The sequence below is a fragment of the Heloderma suspectum genome, chromosome 13, assembly GCF_057233095.1.
Source record: "Heloderma suspectum isolate Gila_16-S chromosome 13, 16-S_ref, whole genome shotgun sequence".
Taxonomy (NCBI): Eukaryota; Metazoa; Chordata; class Lepidosauria; order Squamata; family Helodermatidae; genus Heloderma; species Heloderma suspectum.
Genome location: NC_139470.1, coordinates 1,755,307 through 1,771,136, shown reverse-complemented (window position 1 = coordinate 1,771,136; position 15,830 = coordinate 1,755,307). Strand labels below are relative to the sequence as shown.

The following is a 15,830-nucleotide window of genomic DNA, read 5'->3' as shown; positions in this document are numbered from 1 at the left end:
CTCCCCACTCGCTGTCTAAGCAAGACTCAAATGAAGCTGCTGTGTTAGAATCCCCAATGAAAGAGGAACAAGATGGAGGCAAGTCATCTTTCATTGTGTCGGTTTCCTATGAGTTCTTGCCAAAATCTTCCTCTAAAAGGGCTCACTTCAATCTTCTTTCCATTTCTTGTAAATGCCTACGTTCCACTGTCAATAATCCTAATGGGTTTATGAGCTGAAGACAACACATTTTCAAGGTACACTTAAAATATCAAGGAGGGGGGGACCAACCCCAGATGTGGCATGTTATACATCTTTGGAATGGTGCAGTTATGTTGAACCCCCCCTCACCCCCACTTCGTCTCTTTAATTGGTCTCTCTTGCTCTCGTAGCACACATACCGTCGTGTGCGACTCCTGTTTCTGCAGCGGCATTAAAATGTCTTTTGTACACAAAGTAAAATGTACACAATGTACAGAAAGTAACTGCCTCAGCGCTTAACTTACCAGGTTTTCAAACAAACTGACACAACTTGGAGCCATAATAAACACTGCTGAACATCTCCTGAATGCAGAGCAGGCCTCTCTGAAAGGCGCGACGTCTGTTGGCTTCTCTTTCAGAACCAAAACTCGGTTCCCAGACCCTTTGAAAACAACTGCAGCAGCAACCATCATTTGCCCCAAAGCCACCTAGGGAGAGCTGAAGAATATCTGTTGCATGAGGAGGATGTGCATAAATACGCAGTTAATGGAAGCAGTGGAGCTATGGAACCGTTTCCAGGTACTTGAGGAGGAGACGGGAGGACAGCCTGCAGAGGAAGAAGTACAGGAAGAAGTCTCACCCCGCATGAGAGTGAGCAAGAGGCTGAAGGCCAGTCAAGCAGAGGCGATGAAACCCAGGCCTACAACAACAAGAAGAGAAGGGTAGTAGTTGTGGGAGACTCCTTGCTGCATGAGATTAAAGCCTAAGTATGTCGCGAAGACCTGTGGACTTGCCAGGTATGCTGTCTCCCAGGAGGACGGATTAGAGAAGTGACTGAAGGATTGCCTGCACTCATAAAGCCCACTGACAGATATCCCTTTCTTCTCATCCATGTGGGAACAAATGATACCGCCAAGCAGAGCTATGAAGAAATCACGTCAGACTTTGAAGCTTTGGGAAGGAAACTCAAGAACTTTGGGGCCCAGGTAGTTTTCCCATCCATCCTTCCAGTGGTTAGAAGAGGAGTATTATTATTATTATTTGTTATTTATTAAATTTATTAATCGCCCATCTGGCTGGTCACCCAGCCACTCTGGGCGATGTACAACATACAATAAAAACAATAAAAACATTTTTTAAAATACCCTAACCCACCCCAAATGCCTGCCTGAACAGCCACGTTTTTAATGCACGATGGAAGCTCATTAAAGAGGGGGCATGACGGAGTTCCCTAGGGAGGGAGTTCCACAGAGTGGGGGCCACCACAGAAAAGGCCCTCTCCCTCGTCCCCACTAGTCTAGCTGTCCTGGCTGATGGGACAGAGAGAAGGCCATCCAAGGCTGAGCTTGTTAAGCGGCCTGTCTGTTGCTGCTGGAGGCGCTCCTTAAGATAGGCTGGGCCGGAACCATATAGGGTTTTAAAGGTCAAAACCAACACCTTGAATTTGGCCCGGAAAACAACTGGTAACCAGTGCAACTCCTTCAGCACTGGAGTGATGTGATCTTGCCGGCGGCTGCCTTTAATCAGGCGAGCCGCCACGTTCTGTACCAGCTGCAGCTTCCGAACCGTCTTCAAGGGTAACCCCATGTAGAGTGCATTACAGTAGTCTAAACGAGAGGAGACCAGGGCATGTACTACCGATGGGAGCAGATGGTCGGGAAGGAAGGGGCGCAGCCGCTGTATCAGATGGAGTTGATACAGCGCTGTCCGGCTCACAGCTGACACCTGAGCCTCCATGGACAGCTGGGAGTCCAAAATGACCCCCAGGCTGCGGACCTGGTCTTTCAAGGGTAGCCGTACCCCATTCAACACCAGGTCAACATCCCCCAGCCTCCTCTTGTCTCCCACCAAAAGTACCTCGGTCTTGTCAGGGTTTAGCTTCAGCTTATTCCTCCCCATCCAGCCACTCACCATCTCCAGACATTTGGACAGGGATTCTACAGCCAACCTTGGTGAAGATTTGAATGAGAGGTAGAGCTGCGTGTCATCCGCATATTGATGACACTGCACCCCAAACCTCCTGATGATAGCCCCCAGCGGCTTCACATAGATGTTAAATAGCATTGAGGAGAGGATGGAACCCTGTGGCACCCCACAAGTAAGTGGCCACGGGTCTGAAACCTCCTCTCCCAGTGCTACCGTCTGGTACCTGCTGGAGAGGAAGGACCGGAACCACCGCAATACGGTGTCTCCAATGCCCAACCCCTCTGGGCGGTCCAGGAGGATACCGTGGTCAACGGTATCAAAAGCCGCTGAGAGGTCGAGGAGAACAAGGAAGGAGCATTCGGCCCTATCCAGAGCCCTCCTCATATCATCTACCAAGGTGACCAAGGCCGTTTCTGTCCCATGCCCAAGCCTGAAGCCCGACTGAAATGGGTTTAGATGGGTCTAGAATAGAAAGGGAAAGAAAACTACTCCAGGTGAATGACTGGCTATGAAGGTGGTGCTGGCGTGAGAGATTTGGATTCTGGGAGCACAGGCTATACCTCCTGGAAGATGGACTGTTGGCAAGGGATGGGTTGCACCTCACAAGGGCTGGGAAGAACGTGTTTGGCCACAGCCTGACGAACTTCATCAGGAGGGCTTTAAACTGAATCCTATGGGGGATGGAGACATAAAGTTGGGGGTAAAAATGGATGAAGGCTCATGCACCACAAGGGAGAGAACAGCTCTAATAGCACCCAATGATAGTCTTCAAAAACTTGTAGGAAGAAAGCCAGACTGTGAAGCACATGGTCTTCGATGTCTATATACTAATGCCCAGAGTATGGGAAACAAACAGAACGAACTTGAACTCTTAATATGAGAGGGAAATTATGACTTGATACGTGTAACTGAAACTTGGTGGGATGGCTCCTTATGACTGGAATACAGCAATTGAAGGATATAACTTGTTCAAAAAGAACAGGAGGAACAGAAAGGGAGGTGGGGTTGCACTGTATGTGAAAAATGCATATCTCTGCACAGAAATCCAGGAGGATGAGCTTGGTAGCCCCATCGAGAGCATCTGGATCAAAATAAATGGAGCAAAGAATAAAAAGAACCTGGTGGTCGGAGTCTACTACCGGCAACCCAATCAAGGAGAAGAAGAGGATGAAACTTCTGAAAAGCAAATAGCCAATGTTTCAAGGAAGCATGATGTGTAGTACTAATGGGGGACTTCAATTTCCCCGATATTTGTTGGGAGACAAATTCTGCAAAACATGGCCCCTCCAGGAAATTCCTGACTTGTGTGGCAGATCACTTCCTCCTACAGAAAGTGGAGGAAGGAACTAGAGGATTGGCTATCCTTGACTTGATCCTACCCAACAGAGATGACTTAGTGGATCAAGTAGCAGTCACGGGAACTCTGGGGGAAAGTGACCATGTTATACTTGAGTTCATGGTTTTAAAGGAAGCAAAAGCCGAGTGTAGTCAAACGCGTACCCTGGATTTTAGCAAAGCCAGTTTTTAATAAACTCAGAACAATGATACGTAACGTCCCATGGCAAGCAACTCTAACGAGAAAAGGAGTCCAAGATGGGTGGGAGTTTTTAAAGAAGGAAATTCTCAAGGCATAATTACAAACAATTCCAACAAGAAAAAAAAGGCAGAAGACAACAGAAGAAGCCAATGTGGCTTCACAAAAAGCTTAGAGACCTGAAAACAAAAAAGGACACATATGGGAAGTGGAAAGAAGGCCAAGCAACAAAGGAAGAGTACAGGCAGGTAGCACAGAATTGCAGGGATGGTGTCAGGAAGGCTAAAACTGAGAATGAGCTGAGTTTGCGAGGGATGCTAAAAGCAACAAAATGGCTTTCTTTCTTCAGATACATGCATAGTAAAAGTCAGAGGAAAGAAATGGTGGTTCAGTTATTAAATAAGGATGCCAAAATGATAACAGATGACAAAAAGCAGAAGTGCTCAATTGCTACTTTGGCTCAGTCTTCTCCCAAAAGAGGGTCTGTGACCCCCCTGGCAAAGGCGAAGTACAGGCTGAAGGGGCAGGATTGCAGCTTGAGATCGATAGGCATATGGTCATGGAACACCTAATTACTTTGAATGATTCAAGTCTCCAGGGCCAGATGAACAGCACCCTAGAGTAATAAAGGAACTGGCAGAAGAACTCTCAGAACCACTGTCTATCCTCTTTGAGAAATCATGGTGGACGGGGGAAGTGCCAAATGACTGGAGGAGGGCTAATGTTGTCCCTATCTTCAAAAAGGGTAAAAAGGAGGAACCTGGGAACTACAGAACAGTCAGTCTGACATCAATCCCTGGGAAAATTCTGGAGCAGATGATAAAGCAATCCATCTGTAAGCACCTTGAAAACAATGCAGTGATCACTCGAAGCCAACATGGATTTGTCAAGAACAAATCCTGCCAGACGAATCTGATCTCATTTTTTGATCAAGTAATCTCCCTTGTGGACTGTGGGAATGCTGTGGACATAATATACCTCAACTTCTGCAAAGCTTTTGACGAAGTACCCCATGATATCCTGATGAGCAAACTAGCTCAAAGTGGGCTACATGAAACAACGATCCAGTGGATCCACAGTTGGCTACAGAATGGGACTCAAAGAGTGCTTATCAGTGGGATTTTCTCAAACTGGGGAGAGGTAATGAGTGGGGTACTGCAGGGCTCAGTCCTGGGCCCAGTGCTCTTCAACATTTTTATTAATGACTTGGATGAGGAGGTGCAGAGAATGCTTGTCAGATTTGCAGATGACACAAAATTGGGCGGGATAGCTAATACCCTGGAAGACAGAATCAAAATTCAGAGTGATCTTGATAGGCCGGAGCGCTGGGCAGAAAACAACAGAATGACATTTAATAGGGATAAATGCCAAGTTCTGCACCTAGGAAACAGAAAAAGAAACCAAATGCACAGTTACAAGATCGGGAATACGTGGCTCAACAATACTACAAGCGAGAAGGATCTTGGAATTGTTGTCTATCACAAGCTGAATATGAGCTAACAATGTGATGTGGCTGCAAAAAAGGAAAATGTTCTTTGGGGCTCCATTAATAGAAGCATCGCTTCCAAATCCTGTGAAGTACTAGTTCCCCTCTACTCAGCACTGGTTAGGCCTCATCTGGAGTACTGTGTCCAGTTCTGGGCACCACACTTTAAGAAGGATGCAGACAAACTGGAGAGGGTTCAGAGGAGGGCAACAAAGATGATCAGAGGACTGGAAACAAACCCCTATGAGGAGAGACTGAAAGAACTGGGCATGTTTAGCCTTGAGGAGAGAAGACTGAGGGGAGATAGGATAGCGCTCTTCAAGTACTTGAAAGGTTGTCACAGGGAGGAGGGCCAGGATCACTTCTCGATCATCCCAGAGTGCAGGACACGGAATAATGGGCTCAAGTTACAGGAAGCCAGATTCTGGCTGAACATCAGGAGAAACTTCCTGACTGTTAAAGCAATACGACAATGGAAGCAATTCCCTAGGGAGGCGGTGGGCTCTCCCACACTGGAGGTGTTCAAGACGAGGCTGGACAGCCACCTGTCAGGGATGCTCTGACTTGGATTCCTGCACTGAGCAGGGGGTTGGACTCAATGGTCTTATAGGCTCCTTCCAACCGTACTATTCTATGATTCTATGATTCTAATGTCATGCATGCAACATGGAACCCCCTCAGCACATGAGTGTTGCATGAGGCTTAAACATGGTTCCAGGGGTGTGCAGATGTCATGAAATCTCTGTCTGTGTGGCTATTATATGCAATAGTCTCCAATGGTCTCCCGCAACTTGCTGCTCTCTGGTTGTGTTGGATTACAACTCCCATCATCTGCAGACAGCATGGCCATGCTGGCTGGGGGATAACAGGGCTCATAGTCCAACACATTTGGAGGGTACCTGGTTGAGGAAGGCTGACCTTACCTGGTGAGTTACTCGTGCCTTCCTTTCATAGATGTAGTTTCTGTGTAGGGGTTTATTATTCACAATTGTATCTCCCCCTGCCCTCTCCTCTGGTAAGCTCAGGGAGGCATGCATAGATGAAGGTTACCCACAACAACTCTGTGAGGTAGGTTAGGCTGAGAGAGTGTGTGGCCGAGTGGAGATTTGAACCTGCATCTCCTTGGCCAAAATCCAGCCCTCGAGGCATTAGGCAGCGCACCTGCTGTGCATGCAGAAGGCAAGTCTGTGGTAGGATCTCCAGTTAAAAGAATTGAGTAGCAGGTGCTGGGAAAGAACCATCACTCCCCGAGACCCTGAGAGCTGGTGCCACTCCGTGTTTTGACTATTGGGTGGTATAAGTTATGAAATGAATGAATGAATGAATGAATGAATGAATAAATAAATAAATAAATGTAGGGCTTAATGGGCAGGTAGTCCTGGTCTAATGCATTCCCCTAGGCAGGGGTCTCCAACCTTTTTGGACCTATGGGCACATTTGGGAATTTGAGACCATGCTGTGGACACCACCACAAAATGCCTAATCAGTGGATTCCACTTTGGCAATTGTGCCTGTCATGTTTATGGATCTTAGGCTACATCTTATTCAGGAAAAACTTTTGTCTTGTGTCTATTAGACACCACAATGTCTCTTTCATTAGGGATGGTCTAATTCAGCTAATTGCTGGTGGTGCAATGCAGCTAATGCTTCTTTTAAACATGTGTTTTGGCAGTGTCCAGTAATTGCTTCCTTTGAGGGAACTGTGCTGGAACAGTCTTTGAATATTCACTGATGTACATGCTCTTTGAAATTATTTACCTGCTTCATGGAAATTAACAAATAGTCAGCGTAAATGGATTCTCTGCACCCTTTTGACAGCTAAAAGACTGATATTGCAACACTGGAAGGATAAATGCTCACCTCCTATAATGCCATGGATTGAGGACCTTGCAACGCTTTCAATAATAGGTGGCATATTGACCTCACCTTCAAATGGATACTTATTTGGATATTTGGTCCACTTTTGTTGAAATCCATGTATAATTGCTAGAAGGTTCTATACATTTCATACATATCTATGTACATAGACTGGAAAAAATGGAAAATAATAATAGTAGTAGTAGTAGCAGCAGCAGCAGCAGTAGTAGTAATAATAATATCTGATGCCCACAGGCACCACGCTGGGGACTCCTTTGTGGACACCCTTGGAAGTACCCACGGGCGCTGTGTTGGGGACCCCTGCCCTATGGCTTCCTTGGTTTCTACCTGTGTTTATGGCTGGTGCTGACAAAAGCTAATCTGAGCAGCAGGTATTTCTCACCTGTGTCCTGTGGTGGGACCCATCACCAAGCCCAATATTCAGGGGTGAGGTAGTTAGGCAGGTCCCATAAGCTACCCTGGTGTTGGTGAGGACAAAGTCTGGAGAAGTAATCGGTAGGAAGGCAGGAGAGGAGGGGAGCAGCGGCTGAGGATGGCCATTGCACCACGTATGTGGATGATGTCCTTGCAGACTTGCTTGAGATGAAAAAACGCAGGAGGCGTGATGTGTGTTTTCTCTGCCAAACCAGGAGATCGGCCAGGGGGCCAAGCCAGGCTAGGCCTGGGATGTCCCTCACAACGACGGAGAGGGGCAGACCACTTCTCCAGGACTTGCTAGTCCTTTCGGGACAACCAACCAACCAGCTCAAGATTTTACCTCTAGATCTGAATGATCCCAGTTGTCAGATCCCAGTCAATGATCCTTTTGATGCCCACGGCTGCCCCCTCCCCCACCCCCAATTTCTCTGTGCCATGTGTGGCAATGTCTTACACCTCATTGGTCCAACTAGCCCCTGTTCCATCCATGTTTCTGCTGCCAGAGCCCAAGATGCTAAACCCCTGTGACAGCTTGAAAATCTCTTAGTCGTCGAGTTCCACCAACAGGCCGTAGCTCTCTCCCCCTGCTCCCAATGTGTGAGCACCATGAAAAGAAGGCAAGCTCCACGCTGGCGTACAGAGGCACCTGCTGCACAAGAACAGGAGCTGCCTCCCTAATGAAAGCCCCGGAGATTGCATTGTTTGTTAGTCATGTTCTCTCTCTCTCTCTCTCTCTCTCTCTCTCTCTCTCTCAAATTGAGAAAACTGCACAGAGGTCTTTTTAAAAAAATATTTTGCACCCAATCGCGAGAGAAAGCGGTGGCAACATTTCCAAATCTTGCCAACCAATTCCGCCCCATTGTTGTTGGCAGGCAAACGTTCTCAGATGTCAGGGAGAAGGAAAAGAAGAACAGAGCCAAGGAACTGTGATAAATTGAACCTCATCTCCTGGGGGGAGAGGAATTATTTTAATAGCTGTCATTATCAGAATGTTAGAGGGGCTGAGTTTATTTTGAATCAATAGGTTGTTTGCCTTCCTGATTTCTCATTTACAAATTGCCGATTACAGCCACTGCTGTCTTTTAAACATTGTGCACTTTTCCCCGAGAGATGCAATCTTTCAGTGCCTGCATCTGTCAGTATAAAGTGGGTCATGCTTTCTACAAAGGTATCAGTTATAAATAATTTTTAACACTTCCTTAACCATTCTTGAAGTCATTTTTTAGCTATCCTGTAATAGATTGATGTGAGCTAGAAATTATTAGAGAACTACAGACCAAGGCCTGGTATGTTGGTTCCAGTTCATATGTAAACACCATCCCCTGGACCACATCTTTTGTCTCAATGCTCCCCAGCTGCCAAACCTCCCTCCTGAAAACAACATACAGCCTCTCCTGTCCCTAGGCCCTTTGTAAGGATTCTTCCCTACTGAAATTACCCTCCAGTTCTCTCAGAATCAATGTATTAATGTTTTGTTGGCAGTGGCTCCCCACCGAGTAGCTGGAATGTTGATGAATATTCATGACAGCACAGCAATTCATCCAATGGCTATGGTAGGACTCAGAGGGCCACAGGAAAGCAACACCCAGTCTTTAGCCTAATTAATATATATTTGCTAAGAATATCCATTATGCTTTTTTAAAGGGAGGCAAAAGATTAGCCTTATTAGATGGACAAGATTCATCTATCAGTTCTAGGTTTACTTCTGTAGCCCTAAACAACTTAAGGACCAGATTAAAGGGGCATCTTCTCACATACAAACCTGCCTGAGGTCTAAGATCAGCTTTGGGGACTGTGCCCTCTGTCCTGTTTTCATGTGAGATCAGAGAAACAAATTCAAGGAACAGGGCCTTTTTGGTGGTGGTACCAAAACTTTGGAATTGCGCTTCTTGGGGAGATCCTTTGGGATCCTTCTTTGTATGTTTCTAGGCATCTATTGAAAGCCTTAAAAATCATCAAACTTTGAATGTTGCATGAATGGCTGCTATTTGGGCTGCCCTGTTTTTAGCTGATGTATTATCTAAGTGTTCAGTAATGTTTGGTGGAAGAAGTGCGTTATATGACCTGGCTGGATTCAGCATTACCCCATGGCAGCCAGTGGAAGTTGGCTCCACCCTTGAGCCCAGGGGGATGGGGACGACGTCTGTGTCCCTTCCAGGGACCAAAGGCCTTAATTCTCCCGGGTGCTCGTGAAGTGGTTGCCTGAGACCTTTTCCTTCCTTCCCAGCCCTCTTAAAAATGCAGCTTCGAATGCACGTCTGTGACATAGGTTTTGATTTCCTTGGGGTCTGGCACATTGGCTCTGTCTAAAAGCTGTCCGTCTCGCATTTTTCCAGACAGGGAAGTGCCACCGTGGTGGGTCGCAGCCAACTTTTCACATCCAGCCAGATCCTCCGTAGCAAGGAGACCTCTTGGGAGGGAGGGATGGAGTGCGCTTCCCTTCTCTGTCTGATCTATACCTGTGCCTCTTGCTTGAAGGATGGCCAAAGCCCAGGCTCTCTCAGCACCTTGGACTGCTCCAGCTCTTATTATGAACGTTTCTTGGCTATTCTCTAGCAGCTGTCTGTCACACGGCTGAGCCATCCAGAGCTGAACAGTTCCCTGTGTATTTTTTTCTTTCCCTTAAAAAAAATGAGCTGTGATCCTGCTTCCCTCTGTCTCGTTCACTCCATGGGCACAGGCCTCCATGATTTACTCTGATCAGCGGCCGGCTCTGGTGCAAAGGCCCGCCACCGCTCATGCGGCTCACCATCGCTCACCTTGTCGCCACAGAGATGGTAATTTTACAGCTGGCAGCTTCGATCAAGAGGAATTTGAGGGTCATGCAGCTCCGGTGCTCATACTGGTTTTGCAGGGAGGGAGCGTGGAGGGGCTGACAAAAGCCCTTCTTTTTTGAAGTCATTCATTTTGAGATTCAGAGAGACTCACACATTCGAAAGAAAATGGGAAGTACAAAATGAGAGGGAATCTGAAGCTCAGAGAACAGGGCCCCAGCTCAGTGGCGTGGCACCTGCCTTGCATGCAGAAGGACTCAGCTTCCATCTGCAGCATCTCCAGGCTGGGATGGGAAAGTCCCCTTCTCTGCCTGAAGCCCTGGAGAGCCGCTGACAGTCAGCGTAGGCCATTCGGAGCTGACGTGAGCACTGGCCGGACTGGTTGTAAGCCAGCTCCCTCCGCTTCCAAGGTTCCCTCGGGGCCTCTTGCAAATGGAAGACGCTGCAAGAATGTGTGTGAGGGTATGGTTAGAATTTGTATCATATGCTTAATATGCTCGCTCCATAGAAGTGAAGATCAGGGCACTGGATTGCAGTGCCACCGGCTTTTAAATGACAAGCCACTCTGCTTTTGCCAGAGGCCATTGGGGCTGGGGGCTCCGATGTCAGTGGGGCACTGAATCTGCTCCGGGTTTCAGTCAGAACCAGCCAGAACTCTAAAGGAGCTTCACACCTTGGATGATCCTTCAGGTAACTGTGCCCCGAGCCGTTAGGGCTTTGAATGTTAACACCAGCACTTTGAATCGGGCTGGAAAGGGACTGGCAGCCAGTGCAGCTGGAAAGTACTGGCGTAATGTGATCTCGTTGGCCAGTCCCTGTTAACAATCTTGCTGTCCTGTTTTGGACTAGCTGAAGTTAAATGGGTGCAACACTATTGCCATAATAAACCCCAGGGAACACTGACACAAAGAATTCCTTTAATTTTAATTGATTTGCCTTATTGATGAGAATAAACAACAGCTCCTAAAAGAGTTGAGAATGTTTTGCGAGAGGCATCACTTGCCATGGAATGTGCACAGGATCATTTCATTTTGTCCCAGCACTGGCTCTGGTCAAAACAGGTTTTGCAGGTTTTTGAAAATATAGAAAAACCTTCCTGACCTGTTTTGACCGAAGGTGATTTATTCATTTTTATTTATTTATGATGCTTACATGCTGCTGAATATAATAACATCTCTAAGTGGTCCACATGAAAATCATATATAATACAGTATAAAAACAATATAAAATATTAAATCATTAGAAACAGTATGCAAAGACAGCAAAGAAATAGGAGGATAAGCGTCCACATCCTCCAAGCATCCATCTCCTCTGCTTGGGTTTTATTTTTTATCTTGCTCTTCCTTCAAGAAGTCTGGAGCACCACACGGGGCTCTTCCCTGCCTGTTCTGTACTCACACTAACCCTGTGAGGGAGGTTAGGCCGAGACGGTGATGCACTCAAGGTCGCTCAGTGAGCTTAATGGCTGAGTGAGGATTCGAACCTGGGCCTATCCAGTCCTAGCCTGTCACTCTACCCGCTATTCCACACTGCCTCTCTTTCAACCAACCTTTGGCTCTCTGTAGAAGGCACACAGCTCCTCTCTAGCCTTACAGGCAAGGCAGAAATGCATTCAAGAAATGTGGATGCTTCTGAGCAGGACTGAGGTGCCGATCAATCAACTGTGCTGTCTGGGTGCCCCCTTCCTCAGTCAGTCCCTAACCCTGGCACTTGTTTCCCCAGGAGAAGCAAGTGGATGAGCTGACCGCGGTGAGGCAGACCTTGCAGGCAGACCTGGAGACCTCGATCCGGCGCATTGCCGATTTGCAGGTGGCCCTGGAAGAAGTGCAGTCGAGTGACGAGAGTGACACAGAGAGGTGAGTGCACCAATAGGTCAGGGGGCTCAGGTTCTCAGCCTGCCACGTCTCCCTGTTTTCCTTCTCTTGAGGCTGTATTGTGTGTGTGTTTTAAAGTATTTATTTATAAATGTCTGAGTCGCCTTTCGGCCCAAATAGAGCCCCCTAGGTGACTTCCAGTTAAAACTTGCCACAATTTAAGAAGTTGTTGGCACTGCAGGGTTCCCAGCCGGCCACACTGTGGGTGCTTTCAGACAGCATGTGAAAAAGCAAGGGCTTGCTGCCAACACAGGAAATAAGAACCGCAAGTGCCTGGCAGTGGGGAACTGAGCGTGGGACTGGAGTATGAATCATGGGGAGCATCGCCGGCAGGAGTGGGGGAGTGCCTTCAGTCACTCGTGGCAGGGCAGGAGCCTGCTCCTGTCCCGCTTGTGGACTTCCCATTGGGGCAGCTGGTTAGTCACTGTGGGAACAGAATGCTGGCCTAGATGTCCCTTTGGTCTGATCCAGCTACAGGGCTGCGCTTACGTTCATAGGTGCTTGGCCGGGCTTTTCCACACTATCCTGCAAGGTCACCTTTGTGGGCAATCCTGGTGCCCAGTCTACTGCAACTCTTTCTCTGGGGCACAAGGATGCCTAGAATTACACCCCAACCAATTACCTGTCTGAAGGCTCTGGAAACTCTGGGAGGTCTTTCGCTTTCCCCTTGGAGTGGGAAGCTGGCCTTGCTTTCTTGAGTCATATGGGCTGCTGGCTCAGAGGCATCCCTGCGCTCTGGTTGTGGCCCACATGAGAGACGGTGTCCTTGGGGTGTGTGTTTCCATTGTTTGGATGGGAGTTCCCCTTGGTAGCCTCTTTAGCCCCAGTCTTGGCTTCCATGATTTTGAGACCTGCCCCACTCCTTGATTGAATGCTGAGTGTCTCGAGTGTGGAGCGCAGTTCCATCAGGGTGGTTTCCCCTCCAGGTTTGTAAAAGCCAAAATAAAACAGCCTCGGCTGAAATCTTGTCTTTTTCTTGGTAGCGTCACATAATGGACTCACTTTTCAGAAGAATACCCATCCACAGCGGGAGGCTCAGCGACACGGAACTGGAGCCAAAGGGCTCCATTTTCCCAACGTATTTTCAGGCTTCCTCCTGGTGGGTGGTGCGCCAGCCTTCGGCATTTCCCGACTCCAGGGTGTGGGTAATGAACAGAGAAGGGAATTGATCCAGCAGCTGAAAGCAACAAAAGAGTCTTGGAAAAAGCAGGCAAACAAAAAGGGGCCGGAATGTACTGGCTGCGATCTGAAGCTCCATGAGGCTCAAGATGTGCGCTGCATGCCGTGGCTCACCTGGAAAATGTAGAGAGAGTGGAGCTACTCAGTGGCAATTGGCCATGGACGAAGCCCCCAGATTTGGGGATGGCCCCCCATAATCTGGGATAATCAGAGGTACATGAACGATGGTGGCTGTTGTCGTCACCCACTTGCTTGAGTTTCTCTGGGTGCTGCAGGAACAGGATCTGGGGCTTCAAGCTGAGTCAGAATCATTTATTGTACAACCTCAAAGGTCAAGAGGGTAACATGGAGGAGAGGAACAGGGGAGATATCAGCACAGTTCATCGTATTCAACCATGTATAAGCCTCATGCTGAAATCTACTGCATTCAGATGACCAAACAATTAAAAAATGCATTGGTTTTTAAAGGAAGTGTGGGTTAACAGCCCAGCATTCTGCTTCCGAAATCCATCACCTGACGGGATCCAGAAAGTCAGCCAAATGGTTCCTTGGTCCCAGCAAATCCCCTGCATATGAACCAAAGCCCCTGAATTGTAGGGGGTGCATTTTAAAACCTGCAAAAAACTCAAAGGCAGCCATGTTAACCATAAGAAAGATTCCCAAATACATATAGGGCAATACCTTTATTAGCACAACTCAGAGATCACCCCCCCGCAAATTGCAAGCTTTTGAGATCTCCAGGTCTCTTCATCAGGCAAGTTCTCCCCCATATTATCTTGAGATTCTGACTCTGCAGACTTACTTAGAATCATCAGCCAGCCCTTTTCTCTCTCTTCCTATTCCCCCTACCAACCAGCTTTTTGTAATATGTTGTCTGATGAAGAAATCTGGAGATCTTGAAAGCTTGCACAATTTTTGGGGATCTCTGAGTTGGCCTAATAAAGGATTCTGGACTTTTAAAAACCTGCAGTGTGTGAAAAGGGCACTGTCAGTGCAGCGTGCAACCCCCCCCCCCCCCTTTAGACATCCAGAAACTGTCTCAGCGTCTCGGCTCAATGCTGAAAAAATTTGAGAGATGTTGCTGATTGTTACTCTCATGACTCTGAACATGTGAAGTGCACTGCTGCCCACCTGTGAAGGATTAGGAGGGAGGCAGAGGTGGGGGCAGAGGGGCATGGGTGTGACTGACTGGAAGCTCTCTTTTTAGAAATTAGCAGATTTCTGGCCATTCCTCTGTCTTTTCTCAGACCGAGATGTCCCCCCGTCTGAGCCAGTGCTACTTCTACTGCTGGAACTGCCCTTGACAATCTAAATCAAATTGCCAAAGTGCCAGTCAGTATCCCCCCCACACACACACACACACGTTTGTCAGACATCTTCACCCAGCTCTCCATAGTAAATCAGTCTGGGGTCTTCTGAGCTGCCATTTGTCACTCTGACAACTTCAGAGCATGTATCATTTTCTGCTGGCAGCCCCCCGATAAGGCCTTTGCTCCAGCGGCAGATTTAATAGGACGTTCCTTCGGCAAAATGAATGGCCAGGCTGGGACTTCTCAGGACCGGAGTGCCTTCGAGGGGTTTCTCGCAGGCAGGACGTGCTACGGCTGGGGCTTTTGTGAAAATGCATCGGTGGCAGAATTACTGCCCCCCCCACCGCTCCCCAGTTCAGCAGTGGAACAAGAGCAGGGCTCCTGCTCTATGCCACCAGAATTTTTGTGCACTTCATCTAAAGCTGGGAAGTCTGGGGGCAACGGCAAAAAAATGGGTGAACCACAACGGAATACGGCAACAAATGTGGAAACGAGTTCCGTTTGGCCATTGTCGTGTTCTGTAGCAGTTTGCCACCAGTTTTCTTGCTGCCTTCGCTGCCAATTTTGGCATTGGTGGCAGGGGGCTGTGGAGGCTGCACTCAGCTCACATGTTGCTTGACCCTGGCCTGCAGGGCACCCTTCCCTGTCCTCTGTGTCACTCAGCGACTGCTGTCACTGAGCTCAAAGGGGGGCGTGATGGCTCTTTGTCTTCATGCCCTCCTTGTGGGAAGCAGGATAAGGGATGAGTTGCTAGAAGGACTTTTGGCCTCCTCTAAGAAGGCTATTGTATTCTTAGGGTATATACTAATAGCAAACTCAATTTTCCAGGGAGGCGGTCTTTATGTAGCCAAAATGGCACCATCCACACACAAGAGGGGAGGGATCAGCAGTCTTGGGAAATCCCCAGGGCTTGCAGAACTACAAAAAAAACCTCTTCAGAAAAAAAGAAAGCTGGGGTGGGGGGATGCCTCCCAAAACAGCCCAACAAGGACTGAGCATGCTCAGTGGACATACATTACTGACAGAGGGTTGGGTGGGGGAATGGAAGACCAGCAGGAGAGAAGGGATGGGATGGAGTATCCTGGGAAAGGGCTGTCTGGAACCCTGAACATGCTGCAGCGTTTTGTTTCACATCCCACAAGATAGCAGCTAGTTGCTACGAACGTGGAGCCTCTGTGGTCAAAGGCTGGGAAGCAGCAAGAAGAGTGGGCTGCTCCCTGCTGCCCCAGCCTGTGGTTGCTTGAGACTCTCAGGGGAAGCCAGTGGCATCCA

General features: G+C 48.1%; 1 protein-coding gene across 1 annotated transcript in view; it reads left to right on the top strand.

The window, feature by feature from the left end:
* Positions 1-15,830, top strand: part of MYO18B (myosin XVIIIB) — a 182,518-nt gene that overhangs the window by 139,890 nt on the left and 26,798 nt on the right. Inside the window, exon 43 of the mRNA XM_084820341.1 lies at positions 11,918-12,051. Within this exon, the coding sequence (XP_084676467.1) occupies positions 11,918-12,051 (134 nt within the window). The remainder of the gene's footprint in view (positions 1-11,917; positions 12,052-15,830) is intronic.